At 41.1% G+C, this 15,241-nt stretch overlaps 1 protein-coding gene across 1 annotated transcript in view; it reads left to right on the forward strand.

Moving 5' to 3' along the window:
* The window catches only part of pde1ca (phosphodiesterase 1C, calmodulin-dependent a), a 35,639-nt gene extending 24,811 nt beyond the window's left edge, over nucleotides 1-10,828 (forward strand). The window contains exons 13-17 of the mRNA XM_076887912.1: nucleotides 1,302-1,422; nucleotides 6,070-6,230; nucleotides 9,257-9,556; nucleotides 9,941-10,105; nucleotides 10,639-10,828. Of these exons, the coding sequence (XP_076744027.1) occupies nucleotides 1,302-1,422; nucleotides 6,070-6,230; nucleotides 9,257-9,556; nucleotides 9,941-10,101 (743 nt within the window). The 3' untranslated portion in view covers nucleotides 10,102-10,105; nucleotides 10,639-10,828. The remainder of the gene's footprint in view (nucleotides 1-1,301; nucleotides 1,423-6,069; nucleotides 6,231-9,256; nucleotides 9,557-9,940; nucleotides 10,106-10,638) is intronic.
* The last annotated feature ends 4,413 nt before the right edge of the window (nucleotides 10,829-15,241 follow it).

Consider the following 15,241-nt stretch of genomic DNA (forward strand, 5'->3'; position numbering starts at 1 on the left):
AGATGGGCAGTATCTCTGTTGGTTGACATGGTACATTTTCCACTAATAGGAAAGGGTGTGGGGTTTTTTGGTTTTGTTTTTGCTCATAGGCGGAGAGCGCTTTTGAGCGCTTTCCTTATAAAACGCTGTTTTTACCGTTTCTTCCCACATTAAATATAAACTATATATAAATTCCCGCAGTAAATATAAACTATGTAAATATAAAATATATAAGTAAATAAAGTAAATATAGTATTCAGAAAAAAACAGACATTGCAGATATTTTTTTATCATAACTCTGTTTTTACGTGGCCGATCAACACAATTTATAAACTGGTAAAAAGTCCACATGTTTTCCGTCAATTGTTCCGTCTGTCCTACTCACATCTCCAATGGTTGTACACGTTATCATTAACGTGGCTTCACTCCACATCAGCCACAACGCTTTGCTAGCTAAAACGCCAGTGTCGGCACATAAGGACGCTGTCATAGCCTGTCAACTATATTGATTTGCTGCGTATATATGAATGTGAATCGCATCATTGGCTGGAGCAGCCAGTCGCTGGTCACTTACTGACTTCCACTGCAAAACAGAATGAATTGTTAATGTATTTATTTTAATTTTAATTCAGGTTAGATTTTTATTTTTGTGCACAACGCAGATTTTCTGTGCGCAGAGACCGTGCGAGCAGTGAGCACAGATTGCACAGGCGCGCAGTTTAGAGGGAACATTGGTTATAAGATAAGATAAGATAAGATAACCTTTATTAGTCCCACACGTGGGAAATTTGTGGTGCATTTATTTTAGACATGTCACATATGAGGCAAGCCAAGACCTCAAATCAAGTGTTGCATGGGCCAGTTCGCTAGGTTTGTGACCTTGAGATCGTGGCTTGTAATCAGAAGGTTGCCGGTTCGTGAATGTGAATAAATGGGTGAATGGCTGAATGTAGTGTAAAGCACTTTGTGGTACTTAGGGACTTTACACTAGGGACTAAGTAAAGCGATATACAAATACAGGCCATTTACCATTTAAAGTTTGCATTACAGGTTGTAATTATACATGATCAATTTGTCGTTCTCTTAGGGGCTGCTAATAATTGGTACTTGATCAGGAATTCTTGTCCCTAACTTCATAGGTTTGAAAATGTGATGAATCTATGATTCTGCTTCCTCCTTCCATGTGATTATTCATATGATGAAACTAACTATAAATGTCAATTTTTGTGTGTAATATAGAAGGCTCTAATAAACATTTGTTTCTTGAATTAAGTGGGAGAATTTAAAAAAACTGTGCCAATTATGAATGTCTGTTTTTGTAGGATTCATTGATTTCATTGTGGAGCCAACATTCACTGTGTTGACAGAAATGATCGAAAATATTGTGACACCACTCATCGAGGAGACCTCTCGCTCTGAATTGCTTGTCTTCAGACAGTACAGGTGATCCACACAAAATTCTCACTTTCAGTGCAGTCTCATTATTTGTTAATGTGTGTGAATCTGTCTCAGTTGCTGTGTGTATTCTATATAAAAACCAGTACAACTACTCTGAACTAAAAGTATTGTCGGGCTATAGGCCAGAGAAAAATGAAGAGTAATACATATTTATAAGGCACCTGTGCTACCGGACTTGTCTTCATCCAGAATCCCCTAAAGTAGACATTAGTGTGAAATGCCATTGTGGGGGTTGATGCCAATTCAAGTATAGGCATCAACCCCCACAATACCACAATGCCCACAAAGCCTCTTTTTGAAATGCAAGAGCAAAAAGTAGAACTGGTTAACTTAAAATACAGTTCTACCACCTAAAAACATTTCTGTTTAGCTTTTACATTAGAATTAGAATTAGAATTAGAATTCAACTTTTTTTGTCATTGCACATGCACAGGTACAGGGCAACGAAATGCAGTTTGCATCCATCCAGAAGTGCTTTAGTGATATAGATATATTACAATATATATTAGCAATAATATAGATATGTGAGTATATTACAGAAATGGGTCTATTATGGTATGTTATAATGTACACGGTATGAAGTATGTTGTGAATATTCTATAACTATAAGTATGTACAGGCTGTAGTGAGTACAAGCTATGTACAGGATATGAACAGGATATAAATATGAAAAACTATACAGAATATGAAATAAATAACTTTACAGGAATCTGAGATATACAGCTATACAGAAATGGGAACTATGCAAGTTGTAAACAGTTGTAGGGTTAAAAATTATCGTATGTACAGAATGATTATTTACACAGAGCTATACAGTAGTGCAGTTAAGATAAGTGAGGGTGTAGATAGTTTCTACAGAGGCTATATAAAGTGCTAGTGGTTGTGAGTGGTGGTTCAGTCCATGTTATTATTGTGTGTTTGAGGGTACAGTTGTCCATTGTGGGTGTGTGTATGTTCAGTCCATGAGTTTAATGTGGGTCAGATGTCAGGAGGCAGAGTTCGGGAGTCTGACAGCTGTGGGGAAGAAGCTGTTCCGGTACCTGGTGGTCTTAGTCCGGAGGCTCCTGTGACGCCTCCCAGAGGGCAGGAGGGTGAAGAGTCCATGTGATGGGTGACTGGGGTCTTTGATGATTTTCCCAGCCCTTTTCAGACACCGCTTCCTGTAGATGTCTTTTATGGCAGGAAGTGGTGCTCCGGCGATGCGCTGGGCAGTTTTCACGACCCTCTGCAACGCCTTCCGGTCCGAGGCAGAGCAGTTCCCGTACCAGACTGTTATACAGTTGGTCAGGATGCTCTCGATGGTGCAACGATAGAAGTTCACCAGGATGTCTGAGGACAGGTGGTTCTTCCTCAGAGTCCTCAAGAAGAAGAGGCGCTGGTAAGCCTTCTTGACCAGCTTGGAGCAGTTGGTCGTCCAGGTGAGATCCTCGGAGATGTGGACTCCCAGGAACTTGAAGCTGCTCACACGCTCAACAGCCGTCCCCTTAATGTGGATGGGTGGATGTGGGTCAGCATTCCTCCTGTAGTCCACGATGAGCTCCTTGGTCTTCTCGGTGTTAAGCAGCAGGTTGTTTGTGTCGCACCACTCAGCCAGACAATCCACCTCCTCCCTGTAGGCGGCTTCATCGTTGTCACTGATGAGGCCAATCACCGTGGTGTCATCTGCAAACTTAATGATGGTGCTGGAACCATCAGCAGGTCTGCAGTCGTGGGTGAAAAGGGAGTAGAGGAAAGGGCTCATCACACAGCCTTGTGGTACACCGATGTTCATCGTGATTGTAGATGAACAGTGGTTATCCAGCTGGACATGTTGGGGGCGGTTGGTCAGGAAGTCCAGTAACCATTTGCAGATGAGGGAACTGATGCCCAGGTCTGTCAGTTTCCTGATGAGTTGTGAGGGGTGGATTGTATTGAATGCTGAACTGAAGTCTATAAACAGCATTCTGGCGTAGGTGTTGTTGTTGTCCAGGTGTGAGAGGACAGAGTGCAGTGCGATGGAGACTGCATCCTCTGTGCTCCTGTTCTGGCGGTATACGAATTGGTGGGGGTCCAGGGTGGGGGGGAGACAGGATTTGAAGTGTGCTAGGACCAGCTGCTCTAAGCACTTAGTGATGATGGGGGTGAGTGCTACTGGGCGGTAATCATTGAGGCAAGATGGGTTGGAGTTTTTGGGTATCGGGACGATGGAGGTGGATTTGAAGCAGGCCGGTACTACAGCGTGGGCCAAGGACAGATTGAATATGTCTGTGAGCACTCCTGCAAGCTCCCCAGAACACGCTCTGAGAACACGCCATCAGGGCCTGCAGCCTTGTGGACATTGATCCTGCTCAGCACCGCTCCTACATCGGTGGGGGAGAGAGTCAGAGGTTGGTGGTCTGGCGTCATGTCTGCTTTGGTTGTGGTTGTGGGGTTCCCTCGCTCAAAACGAGCATAAAAGTTGTTGAGCTCGTTGAGGAAGGAGACATCAGAGGATGCGGGGGAGGGTTTGGTGGTCCTGTAGTCTGTAATGGTCTGGAGTCCTTGCCACATGCGTCGGGGGTTGGAGTTGGAGAAGTGTTCCTCTACCTTCTTTTTGTAATGGTGTTTGGCTTTTTTGATGCCCTTCTTTAGATTAGCCCTGGCTGTGCTGTAGGCGTGTGCATCTCCTGACCTAAAAGCGGTGTTGCGGGCCTTCAGGAGGAGACGAACATCCCGGTTCATCCAAGGCTTCTGGTTGGGGTACATGGTGATCCGTTTCTGGGTGGTGACACTGTCTGTGGTTTCGGAGATGTAATCCAGTACAGATGAGGCGTACTGGTCCAGGTCTGTGTGGGTGAACATATTCCAGTCTGTGTTTTTAAATCTGTCCCCTCTGGCCACACTTTAATTGTCCTCACAGCAGGTTTCACACGTTGGATGAGTGGTGAATACCGAGGTGTGAGGAACAGGGAGAGATGGTCCGATTAGGTCAATAAACATTTTTTTTAATTGAGAACATTTGTCTCTCAATGTTGTATTAACAAAGAGACTGATTAATATATAGTACCATTTGACTCTGAGCACTTAAAGTGCTTAATACAACTTGCCTTATTCACTTCTTCTATGCTTGCTATCTAATGTTCACATTCCGATGGATGCGTTGGATATTGGATGCGTTGGATGCACAAGGATATTTGCAAACTCCAGAACCCAGGGACTGAACCAACAACCTTCCAAGTAGTAGAGCACCTACTCTACCTCCTAAGCTACAGCCACCCCTGTAGCGCTTGGGGCTCTTACATGTAATCTTTTTCAATATAATAGCTTTTAACTCAAAAGTACAGTTTTTAAATTTAATGTTGCTGAAACAACAAAGTAATAAAAAAATAAATCTATCTGATCGAGAAATCACTCTTCTTTGGAAAAAGAGAGTTTATTACAGAGAAATGGCTCTTTCCAAAATAAAAGCTATACTATATGCTTCTTCTGGGCTATATTCTCAGCAGCATATTAAACATATCAGGCCCCCATAAGGAGAATCATGTGCTAACAGCTGTCTAAATGACTCGGGTAAAGTTTGTAGCATGCGTGCTTGTTGTTTTTGTCTGCTTCCACTTGTCTTTGCACTAGGATGATATTGGCGTAAATGTGCAGTCATATTCGTTGTGTTCCCACTAGTGCTGTCAGCGTTAATCTCGTTGAAATGACATCAACGCCACAACACGGCAAATCTCCGTTAACGAGCTACCGCGGATCGCCCCGTGCGTGGGGCTGGACGGCGTCAACACGTGCGAGCAAACTGTGCTAACGTACTAGTTCCCACCAATTGAGCATTGCGTGGCACATCCAACATACTGTTTTACTTTTGTTCATGACGCGCTTACCCTTAGGGTCATGCGTCACATGAAGACCAAAATAGTTCCAAACGCCAGATCTGATTGAGGGTGGGGGAGGTTCAATTTGGCATGTTGCAACGAGCTTAGCTTCTGTCTCGCTAGCTTGTGCTGCGCTCAGTGGATCTGCGCTCGACAGTGCAGCCTAGGCGGATAAGTCGAACGCAGATCCACTGAGCTCTCAACACAGACAGCATCGTCAGAAGGAAAGTTGATAAAATAAATTAAAAATGTTGTATTGTTTGATACATACGCGTACCGAACCGAAAGCACTGTATCGAACGGTTCAATATCGATACGAGTGTCGTTGCACCCCTATTATATATCTATATCGCTCCATATATATCTAGATAGATAGAGTTACAGTTAAATTTACCGTTTACTAAAATGTATTACTTATTATTTTTTGTCTATGTAGGCAAGACAGTTGGTGTCGTAAGCCACCTGTTCAAAGATGGTCATTCACAGTGGACATAGAGGGCTTCTTTCACTCCGCTTTAAAACCTACTGTCTTCTCGGTCTAAAATGTGAACATTGGCATCCTCAAAAGACTGACCTTTTTCCTTTAAACGGGACAAGACTTGGCTGTCCATCTGAATCTCCAATGAGAGATGAAATGTTTTCGAGGAAACTTAAAGAAGTCCAGACGCTTTTCTTTTCAAGCTCCCTAGACTCCGTCCTTTAAGTTTACTGTTGGCTAATTTTTACCATTAACTGCAGTAACTAACAACTACTCACTATGTTTAACTATATTTAACATTATACTTGTGTCCTGTCATAGTTTCAACAGTACTGGAAGTGACGGAAAGCAGTCCAGCATGAAGAGTACACACTCAGAAGGCAGCTGCTCTCTGACCACAGTGGACTTCAAAGGTTTCAGGGGTACATGGAATCAAAAAATTCATCAAAACAGGGAGACATGGAGGGACCAAGCAGGAAAAGGTAGCTGGAACACAATATAACTGACCTTTAGAATACACTTCCATTTTTGCCTTGAAATCCAGATTTTCTAATTCAAATTTATGAACTGCAGGTTAGGCTGTCTTCTTCCCACCGTCCAAGCACAGGATGTTCAATGTACTGTCATTCATAGGGTTTTAGACACTGTGGTTTTAATTAGAAGAGGCTGTGTGTGAACATTAATGTTATATACCTTGTGCATTTAATTCAGGAGAATGATTTTTCCTCCACTTCAAAAGCATGCACAATGCAGAGCAGCTACTTTTAACTTTACTCCCGAAAAGGTTGATGATCTTGTTAATAGTGTTATATGCTCACTGCATACAAGCTTGGATATTGGGGCTCCTCTTAAAAGGAAGGTAACAAACCAGAGATGCTTGACTCCCTATAGCTCAAAAATATGGACCTTAAGAGAGATGATTCATAAGCTAGAGAGGAAATTGTGTTGCACTCTTTGTTTGGCCTGTAAAAATACTTTTCCAGGCTAGGACATCTTACTATTTGTCTCATATTGAGGAAAACAGGAACAACCCCTGTTTTTTTGGCAGCAATTTAGACAGTCAGTTAACTCTGTTGAGCCAAATACTCCTTGAACTTTAATTCAGTTTTATTTATATAGAACCAAATTCCAACAAGTGCCACCTCAAGACACTTTATGTTGTAGGATAAAAACCCTACAATATTCGGGAGAAAAACACAACAATCTGATGAGTCCACTTGGCAACAGTGGGAAAACCTCTAGCAGCCTGAACCTTACAGCCTAACTAGAGAGAATTTAGGTCACCTGATTCAGCTTTATCAAAAAGGACGGTTTTAAGCCGAATTTCCCATTCTAATTTTAAATCCTGCAGTTTCAGAGCAAAGACCTCTGTCAAGTTGATATGGGACTATGGGGTCTTTAAGAGAAAAAGGGGCCTGTTTATTCAAGGCCCTGTATGTGAGGAGATGGATTTTAAATTTGATTCTGGATTATAGGGAGCATATAAAGAGAAGTCAATTTGGTACAAATATTCTCTTTTGAATCCCTGTCAGACAAGATGTCTATAATTTAAGAGATTATATCCAAATGCAAGAAAGAGGTCATATGCACATTGAAGGTAACAATTACAGTGTGGAGCTAAACAGAGACTACACGAGAGCTCTCACTTCTCACTCCAACTTTATTTTTGACCTGACAACAACTGACTACACTGTGCCACAAAACTCAGCAACACACTTCCTGTACAATGGGTGGAGCCCTCCAGAGCGCGGCCTTGAGTTAATGGTGAAACCGCTCGCACATCCCGTTGGCTTGCGGGTGGTAAGCCGTGGTTTGACGGCCTGACAGCCTAGGCCGTCACAATCAAAAGGTGTGTGAAATCTTGTGACTGCGGCAAAGGGCCAACAAGATCAAAATGCCTACCAGGGACACAGAAGGGTTCGAGGGGCTCCTGTGTGTGTGTCTATTGATCTTTGCATGTTGGCATGGAGCACACGCCGCTGTCCAGTCCTTCACCGATTTGCGAAGGCCCGGCCAAATGAACGTGGCACTCACCAGCTTAAACGAGGCCCGGACGCCTGGAGGAGAGAGGGCATGTATTGAGTTGAAAACACAACGACACCATGAAAGGGGATCCACTGGGTGTGAGCAGCCGGTGGAAACGTCACAAAGCAGGTGAGGACCTCCCTCCCATATGGACCTGCCCTCCAGCACGAGGCCCTTTCTCCAGCTTTTCGGCTCGCTCCACGTTGGAGAGGGCGTAGCGCCGAAGAAGGATCTCTTTAAGGGTGGGTGGGTCCCAGAGGAGGGTCATCGCACGATGGTTGAGCGAGCCCACCACATGGTGATACTTTGTATCGTCAGTCAAGATGCCGCGAAGGGCAAACTGAGCCTCCACGTGCACGAACCACGACGGGGGATCGTGGAGCCAAAAGTCCGGCAGCTTAAGCGCCACAGCAAACACAGCTGCAGCAGGAGGCGAAGGGCCAGCGGTTGCTGATGCATCCAGAGTGGAGCGGGCATCATCTTCATCTCGTAAGATGTTCAAGTCAGGGGTCACCAATGTGGAGGTAAACACAGACGAGAGCTCTCACTTTAATCCAACTCCAACTTTATTCTTGTCCTAACAACAACTAACTACATCGTGTCACAAAACTCAGCAACACAATTTCTGTATCTGATTTCTGATTCAAATAAACAACCACTGAGGGAGTAAGTGTTTAGTTAGCTGGTCTGCATTGTGTACATGATATTAAAGGAAGCTAACAGTGGAGAAATTCCATCCTTATTTTTTGCTACAGGAAAGACTGCTACTGTAATGAAATGTATTCCCCACTGTTATATAATCAATTATTGTAAATATTATTAAGAAACAATCACACAAAAAGATTTTCACTTAATACAGTATATAGTTAAATCTTTATTTTCTATGCTGTATATCAGAATAAGGTCTGGAGTTCGTGATGAGTGGTGGGTTCGCATTTTGAAACAAGCTAAATGATTATAACAATAGAATCATTAAATCCAAGGTTAGGGCTGTTGTTTTTAGCATCTAGATGGATGTTAAAATCACTTACAATAATTTTTTATTTTTTAGAACAGAGCAATAAATCGGCAAATTGTCTGAGAAATCAGATAGAAACCGAGTACGAGGTGGACAATGAGTAGCAACTGAATTTAGCTGTTGTTGAAGTGTATTCTGTTTTCACAGCGATCCCAATTGATCTTTCTAAATTAACATAAATAATATATTTCTCTAAACCATAAATATGTCTTCTAGATCCATTCCTACAGGAATGTTCAAATAGGTTTTGCTACTACTAAAAATTAGATGCAGATTATTGTGTAGGTACATAGTGAATGTAGGATCTACTGTTGTTGTGATTTGGCACTATATAAAAAATGAATTGAATTGAAAAAGGTAAGTGAAGATGAAATGCTTATTGGATTGTAATGAAATTGAACGGAATATCTGTCAGTGTCAAGCCGTCTGAATTAAATGAAACACAATTTTGTTTGGGTATATCAGTTGTAGACCTGGAGGTAAAGGTCACCGAGATGGCAGAGGAACATAGCCAAGAAGACAAAGAGACAAACGGTGGAAAAGACACAAGCACAACTGTTGACGGAGCCAACATGGGACAGGGGAAAATGAAAAAACAATCTGCGGGACAAGAGGTGCAGAACAGGAGACAGCAAGAAGAAAGAAAGACTAAAGATGAAAGAAACAATAATCAGGCTCAGTCTTCAAGCATTCTGCTGAAATCAGTCCCTGATGCCATAAAGAAGTCACCTGATGGACACATGAAGAAGCAGCAATCCCAGAATGGTACACACCTCTGAGTTTTATTGTTATTTTTTTTATATTGAAAGCACCTAATTAAACTGATAAGAATAGATACAACTTTACCTTTAATTCACAAAATACATTCTATATGTATTTATAGTATATATTTTACACCATATTACATCTACATTAAAATTTAATGTTAATGATATTATGTTAGTCTGATTAGGGTTAATCTCACAAAGTTTCTATAATTAAAAATAATATGAATAATAGTAACATCCGGGTAAAGGTCTATTAAGATTGAAGTTCTGTTTTTCAAGAGTGATCTGGCTAAGAGGCCATTTAACAATTAGTTTAACATACAGTTGTTACACATAAGTGCACACAAATGCCTTGAGTATGAATTATATTTTGCCTCCACAGACCCTCAAACTGTTTTCCCTCTGATTCATTATTGCAAAACACCCACCTATTGCGCCAGCTCCTACAGACTCATCAGGGCAAAAGTCATAGAAATATGGCCTATTGATGCCAGGACAAAAGCCAGGAGACTGCAACGCTTCTACTTGCATCGACGGAAATAACTTTGTAAGTTTGAAGTGTATAATAATGGCATATTGTGTGATGTACTCCTTCATCACTCTGCTTCAGTTTTTCCTTTGTGAATAAACTCAGAATTCCTTTCTCAGTACAAATATAATTACTTGCACTTAGTTTCCTTATTTGTATTATTGTAGGGTCTTTGCCTTATATTAAATGAATTTTATTATTATTATTATTATTATTATTGTTAAGAACTTAAGTTATTAAGATCCAATGAAAAAACAATTATGCTGCAATTTACACCATGGATACTATGTTTTTGTTTTTGTTGCTAATAAATTTCCCTATACCACATCCCATAGCTTGTGAAATTTCCTTTTTGCTAAAGCATATAGTTAGGGCTGGACCAAGTGACCCTGAATCCTCCCTTAGTTATGCTGCAATAGACGTAGGCTGCCGGGGGATTCCCATGATGCATTGAGTTTATCCTTTCCAGTCACCCTTCTAACTCACTATGTGTTAATAGATCTCCCTGCATTGAATCATATCTGTTATTAACCTCTGTCTCTCTTCCACAGCATGTCTTTATCCTGTCTTCCTTCTTTTACCCCAACCGGTCGCAGCAGATGGCCCCGCCCCTCCCTGAGCCTGGTTCTGCCGGAGGTTTCTTCCTGTTAAAAGGGAGTTTTTCCTTCCCACTGTCACCAAAGTGCTTGCTCATAGGGGGTCATATGATTGTTGGGTTTTTCTCTGTATCTATGAAGCGCCTTGAGGTGACTTCTGCTGTGATTTGGCGCTATATAAATAAAATTGAATTGAATTGAATTGAATTTCATCTGAGGTCAATATCAAAATGTTGTTACCAAATGGAGAGCTTGAACAGGGGGAAGGAAGTGGTGTTTTGCGAGACTGCCTGACATAATTTTGGATGGATTTCTATGACAGCTGCACATTGGGAGTTGAGGTGAAAGTCCCATTCATCCGGCATGACTTTCAGTGTGAAGAATGGCAGGCTATAGCTAGAGTGTTTGTTGTAGGGTGGAAACAAGCTGGTTACTTCCCAGTGAAGCTTGCAATACCCTTTCTGGAGGAGATATTGTACGGCTCGACAACCAGTAGTTTAAAAGATTCCTTTCTTTTGTGCGTCTCACAAGAAGAGCGATCTGTTCTCCTGAAGGCTTTGGATGACTTCAATTCAGTGGATACAGATGAATTGCTGGAAGTACTTGATGCACATGAGTGCAAGCAGGTTCCTACCAAGGACACACTGCTCCCTGTTTTGGCACAGATAGGACACAAAGTACTTATTCAGGCCCCAATGTTTGTAATCAAGTGCTGGCGTCCCGTTGTGGGTTCTGTAGCTGGTTTACTCCCACCAGAAGGACTGCATCATTTCATTGCAGAAAAAAAAACAACTGTAAAAACAGTGAAGGAGCTTCTAATCTTTCCAGAGGAGATGACCGCTACCCAGTCAACAGTTTCTCGTTACCTGAAAAGGTACATTGGAGAAATTGATTTCAATTATCTTCAGATTTTCCTGCGGTTCTGTACAGGATCCAATCTGTTGGCTAAAGCCATACTAATTGAGTTCATAGAAACTACAGATTTCCTCCACAGACCACAATCCCACACATGTGGATGTGTACTAAAGCTGCCCCTTGGTTATCACAGCTATCCAGACTTTCGCAGTGAATTTAACAGCATTCTCACAAGTTCTATGTGGGTGATGGATGTGGTGTAGGTCAGTGTTACCCAACCATGGTCCTCAAGGCACTCTGCCCTACACGTTTTAGGTTTTCCACCCTAACAGTTCATAGAAACACGGGTGTAGTTAACAGTAACATGAAGGAATGAATGTGACTGTTCAATAGACTGGGTGGTTAAGTTCTCTTAACAGTGTAGCCCATTGTGCCTTTTTCATGTGCAGCCTTTTTTTCATCTGGTCTGTAAGTGCTTTCTTAGTTTCTCCCCCCAATTAAAATAGTAAGCTAAAGGGAATGTTCAGGTTTTTTGAAGTGGAGTTACCTGTAGTAGACAGCACTTAGCACGCTGACTTTGCAGAAACAGCAGTGAGTGTTGGGGACAAAATAAGGCAACAAATTGCTTGGGGAATGAGACCACAAAACAACACCAGTTGAAAATACATATACATATTTAAATAATATTTTCAGTGCTTCACCTGGTAGGAATCCGTACACTAAACATAGAAGTGCATCTGTTCCTGCTGCACACATTGTTACTGTGTTTTTGGCTAGTGCCAAAATAAATTACTAATTTTAACATTCTAATGATTTTTTACTACAGGAAGAGTAACAAATATTTCCAATATAGCATACAGTAACAGTTCTACAAACTGGAAGATTGCTGAGTGCTGTCTACTGTATATACAAACATAAGTACAACACCATTACAAATACTATATTCCAACCGATTAAGCATGTTCTATATTAAAGTATTTCAGATGTTTGCAGAAATCTTAATAGAAACAAGAATGTGAACCTTTATGTTCCTAATGGGTTTAGAAGAAAAGTTGTCAATTACAGAGATTGATTACATTGTAAAGAGGTTTGTATAACATTTTAGAAATAACTGTTATTTTATCCTGTTATTATATGCAAAATACAACCTGTTTTTGAGTATGGTGTATTTTGAAAGACACCAGTAAACCATTCTCATTTGTACAAAACATTGTCCTCTCTGTTACATTCTATACATCTTTAAACATGAACATGTCTAATGACACCGCTGAAAGTTATTTAACTACTCATTCTATAAGGTCAAGGTCAAGGTAACTTTATTTATACCCAAAGGCAAGGTAAATTTGCTTTACAGAAAAATGACAGCATTTGGCATCCCTTTAAAAACACACATACCTAGTAAATATATAAAGCTCACTGTGGCACATATATAGTAATTTTAATCATTATTTAATTCAGTGACAGCAACGGGGACAAAGCTATTTTTATAACGCTTTGTCCTGCATCTCGGAAATAGAAACCTCCGTCCTGAGGGAAGAAGCTGAAATTCACCCCTTAGAGGATGGGAACCATTTTTAAGGATTGATAAAGCCATCCACTGTACCTCCTTAGAGTACAGGGAGGCTAAACAAGACTGTGGCTCACCTATCAGACGACTGGACCATCTCACTATCTGATTTAGAGAGTTTTTCTCTGTGACAGAGGTCTGACCAAACCATGCCACCAAACAAAAGGATAAAACAGACTCAATAAAAGAACGATAAAACAAAGTTAAAATTTTTTGGTCAATGTGGAAATGAACAAGTTTCCTAAGGCAATAAAGGTGCTGGTGACTCTTTTTACAAACTGATTTGCAATTTTGATCAAAGTTCCGTTTTTCATTTATTATGGTCCCAAGATATTTATATGATTGTACTTGCTCTATTTTCTGACCTTTAATTAAAGTGACTCCGTGCCCATTTTGTTGTTTCCTAAAATCAACAACCATATCTTTTGTTTTAGATATGTTCAGCTGGAGATAAGACTCCTCACACCACTGAACAAAGTCATCAATGACTGGACCGTGGTTAATTTCACCCTCTTTCAGTAAGCTGACAATAACAGAGTCATCTGCATATTTAATAATGACCCTGTTTTCATGTCTGCCCTGAGTTACCGTAATTGTCGGGCTATAAGCCGCTACTTTTTGCACAAGCTTTGAACCCTGCGGCTTTTAGTCAGGTGCGGCTTTTCTATGGATTGTTCATGAGCGGATTTGTTTTGTTTGTTCCGCTGTTGTACGGCACTACGTTGCCTGGCGGAAGGATCAAGGTTCAAGAGTGGTATGTTGGTCACATGTCCATCCGCCAGGCAACGTAGTGCCGTACGAAGTAGCGCGAAAAACAAACTTCAAAGTAGCACTACGCGTTCAGCTGGAGGCGTGGATGATGAGCGGTGATAAACTTGCGAAAAGCAAGTTATGCTCAACTCCACCGTTGGATTCTGACAGCGTGGAAAAGTGTGAAAACATCCACGATCACCAACGGATTTCGAAGGGCTGGACTGCTGCATGATGGAGAGGAGGACACCGCCACGGCCCTTCTGAGGGTGTTCGACTCTGACACTGACAACGAGGATTTCTTTGGTTTTGAAAGTGACAATGAAAGAGAGAAGCGGAGAGTGGATGACAAAGCCATCCTGAACCTGTTCGTTTCCGACACTGGAGAAGAGGACTTTGGTGGTTTTAGTGCGCAGGAAGAAGAGAAAGATGGTGAATGACTGACTTTTCTTCTTGATAAAGCCGTGTCACTGCACCTGAGCCTAAAAGGTAGTCTGAATCTATTTTTCTGGTGTGCTGTAGGTTATTATGTACTACATTTGTTACTCATTTATGAAGCACAGTACATGTTTTGTACTTGTAATTACCGGTACTTGTACATGTACCCTAAAAAGTTATGCAAATATGTACCCATAACTTGTTTTTCAAAATATTAATAAAAGTGATGTCTCCAAACAGCCGTCTCTTTCCTGACAATTCGCTTTGTGCATATTCTCTTACATATGATAAGTTAACATTGAAACACCTGCGGCTTTTAGTCAGGTGCGGCTAATGTATGTACAAAACAGGATTTTCCCCTGATTTTAGCTTGTGCGGCTAATATTCAGGTGCGCTCTGTAGTCCGGGAAATACGGTAATTTACTGACATGGATAAAATTAAAATTATGTTATACAGTCATTTCTGATAATTTTGCTACAAAAACAAGATAACTACACACTGGAGAAAAATAATTACTTAATAAGTACATTAAGCTGTAGGAATACGTACTAAAGTACAAAATGTACTAAATTTGTATGTTTGTGTCCATTTAAGTAGCCTCAAATAACTGTGAACGAACTGTATCCCTGAGATGAAAATATAAATCAAGGGCCTGGGACATGGTAAATGGTAGGACTGGGCCATATTATACCGTTCACGGTAATACCGGTATAATGTTAGGCAACGATAGGAAAATGAAATATCGCGATAGAATATGAGTAAAACGCGCATGTGCAGTGCCTTTGTTTTCATACGCACATGGCTGATTGTTGAGTGAAACAGATGAACCAGAATTGGTTTGTAAAAATGGTGCAACTTCAGTGATGTGGAACTGGTTTGGTGTTTGTCCGTCAGATACACGACAAAGCACATTTTTTTGCAGAACATGCAAGCGGCCGTCGTTATTG

The sequence above is a fragment of the Maylandia zebra genome, linkage group LG9 (assembly GCF_041146795.1).
Source record: "Maylandia zebra isolate NMK-2024a linkage group LG9, Mzebra_GT3a, whole genome shotgun sequence".
Taxonomy (NCBI): Eukaryota; Metazoa; Chordata; class Actinopteri; order Cichliformes; family Cichlidae; genus Maylandia; species Maylandia zebra.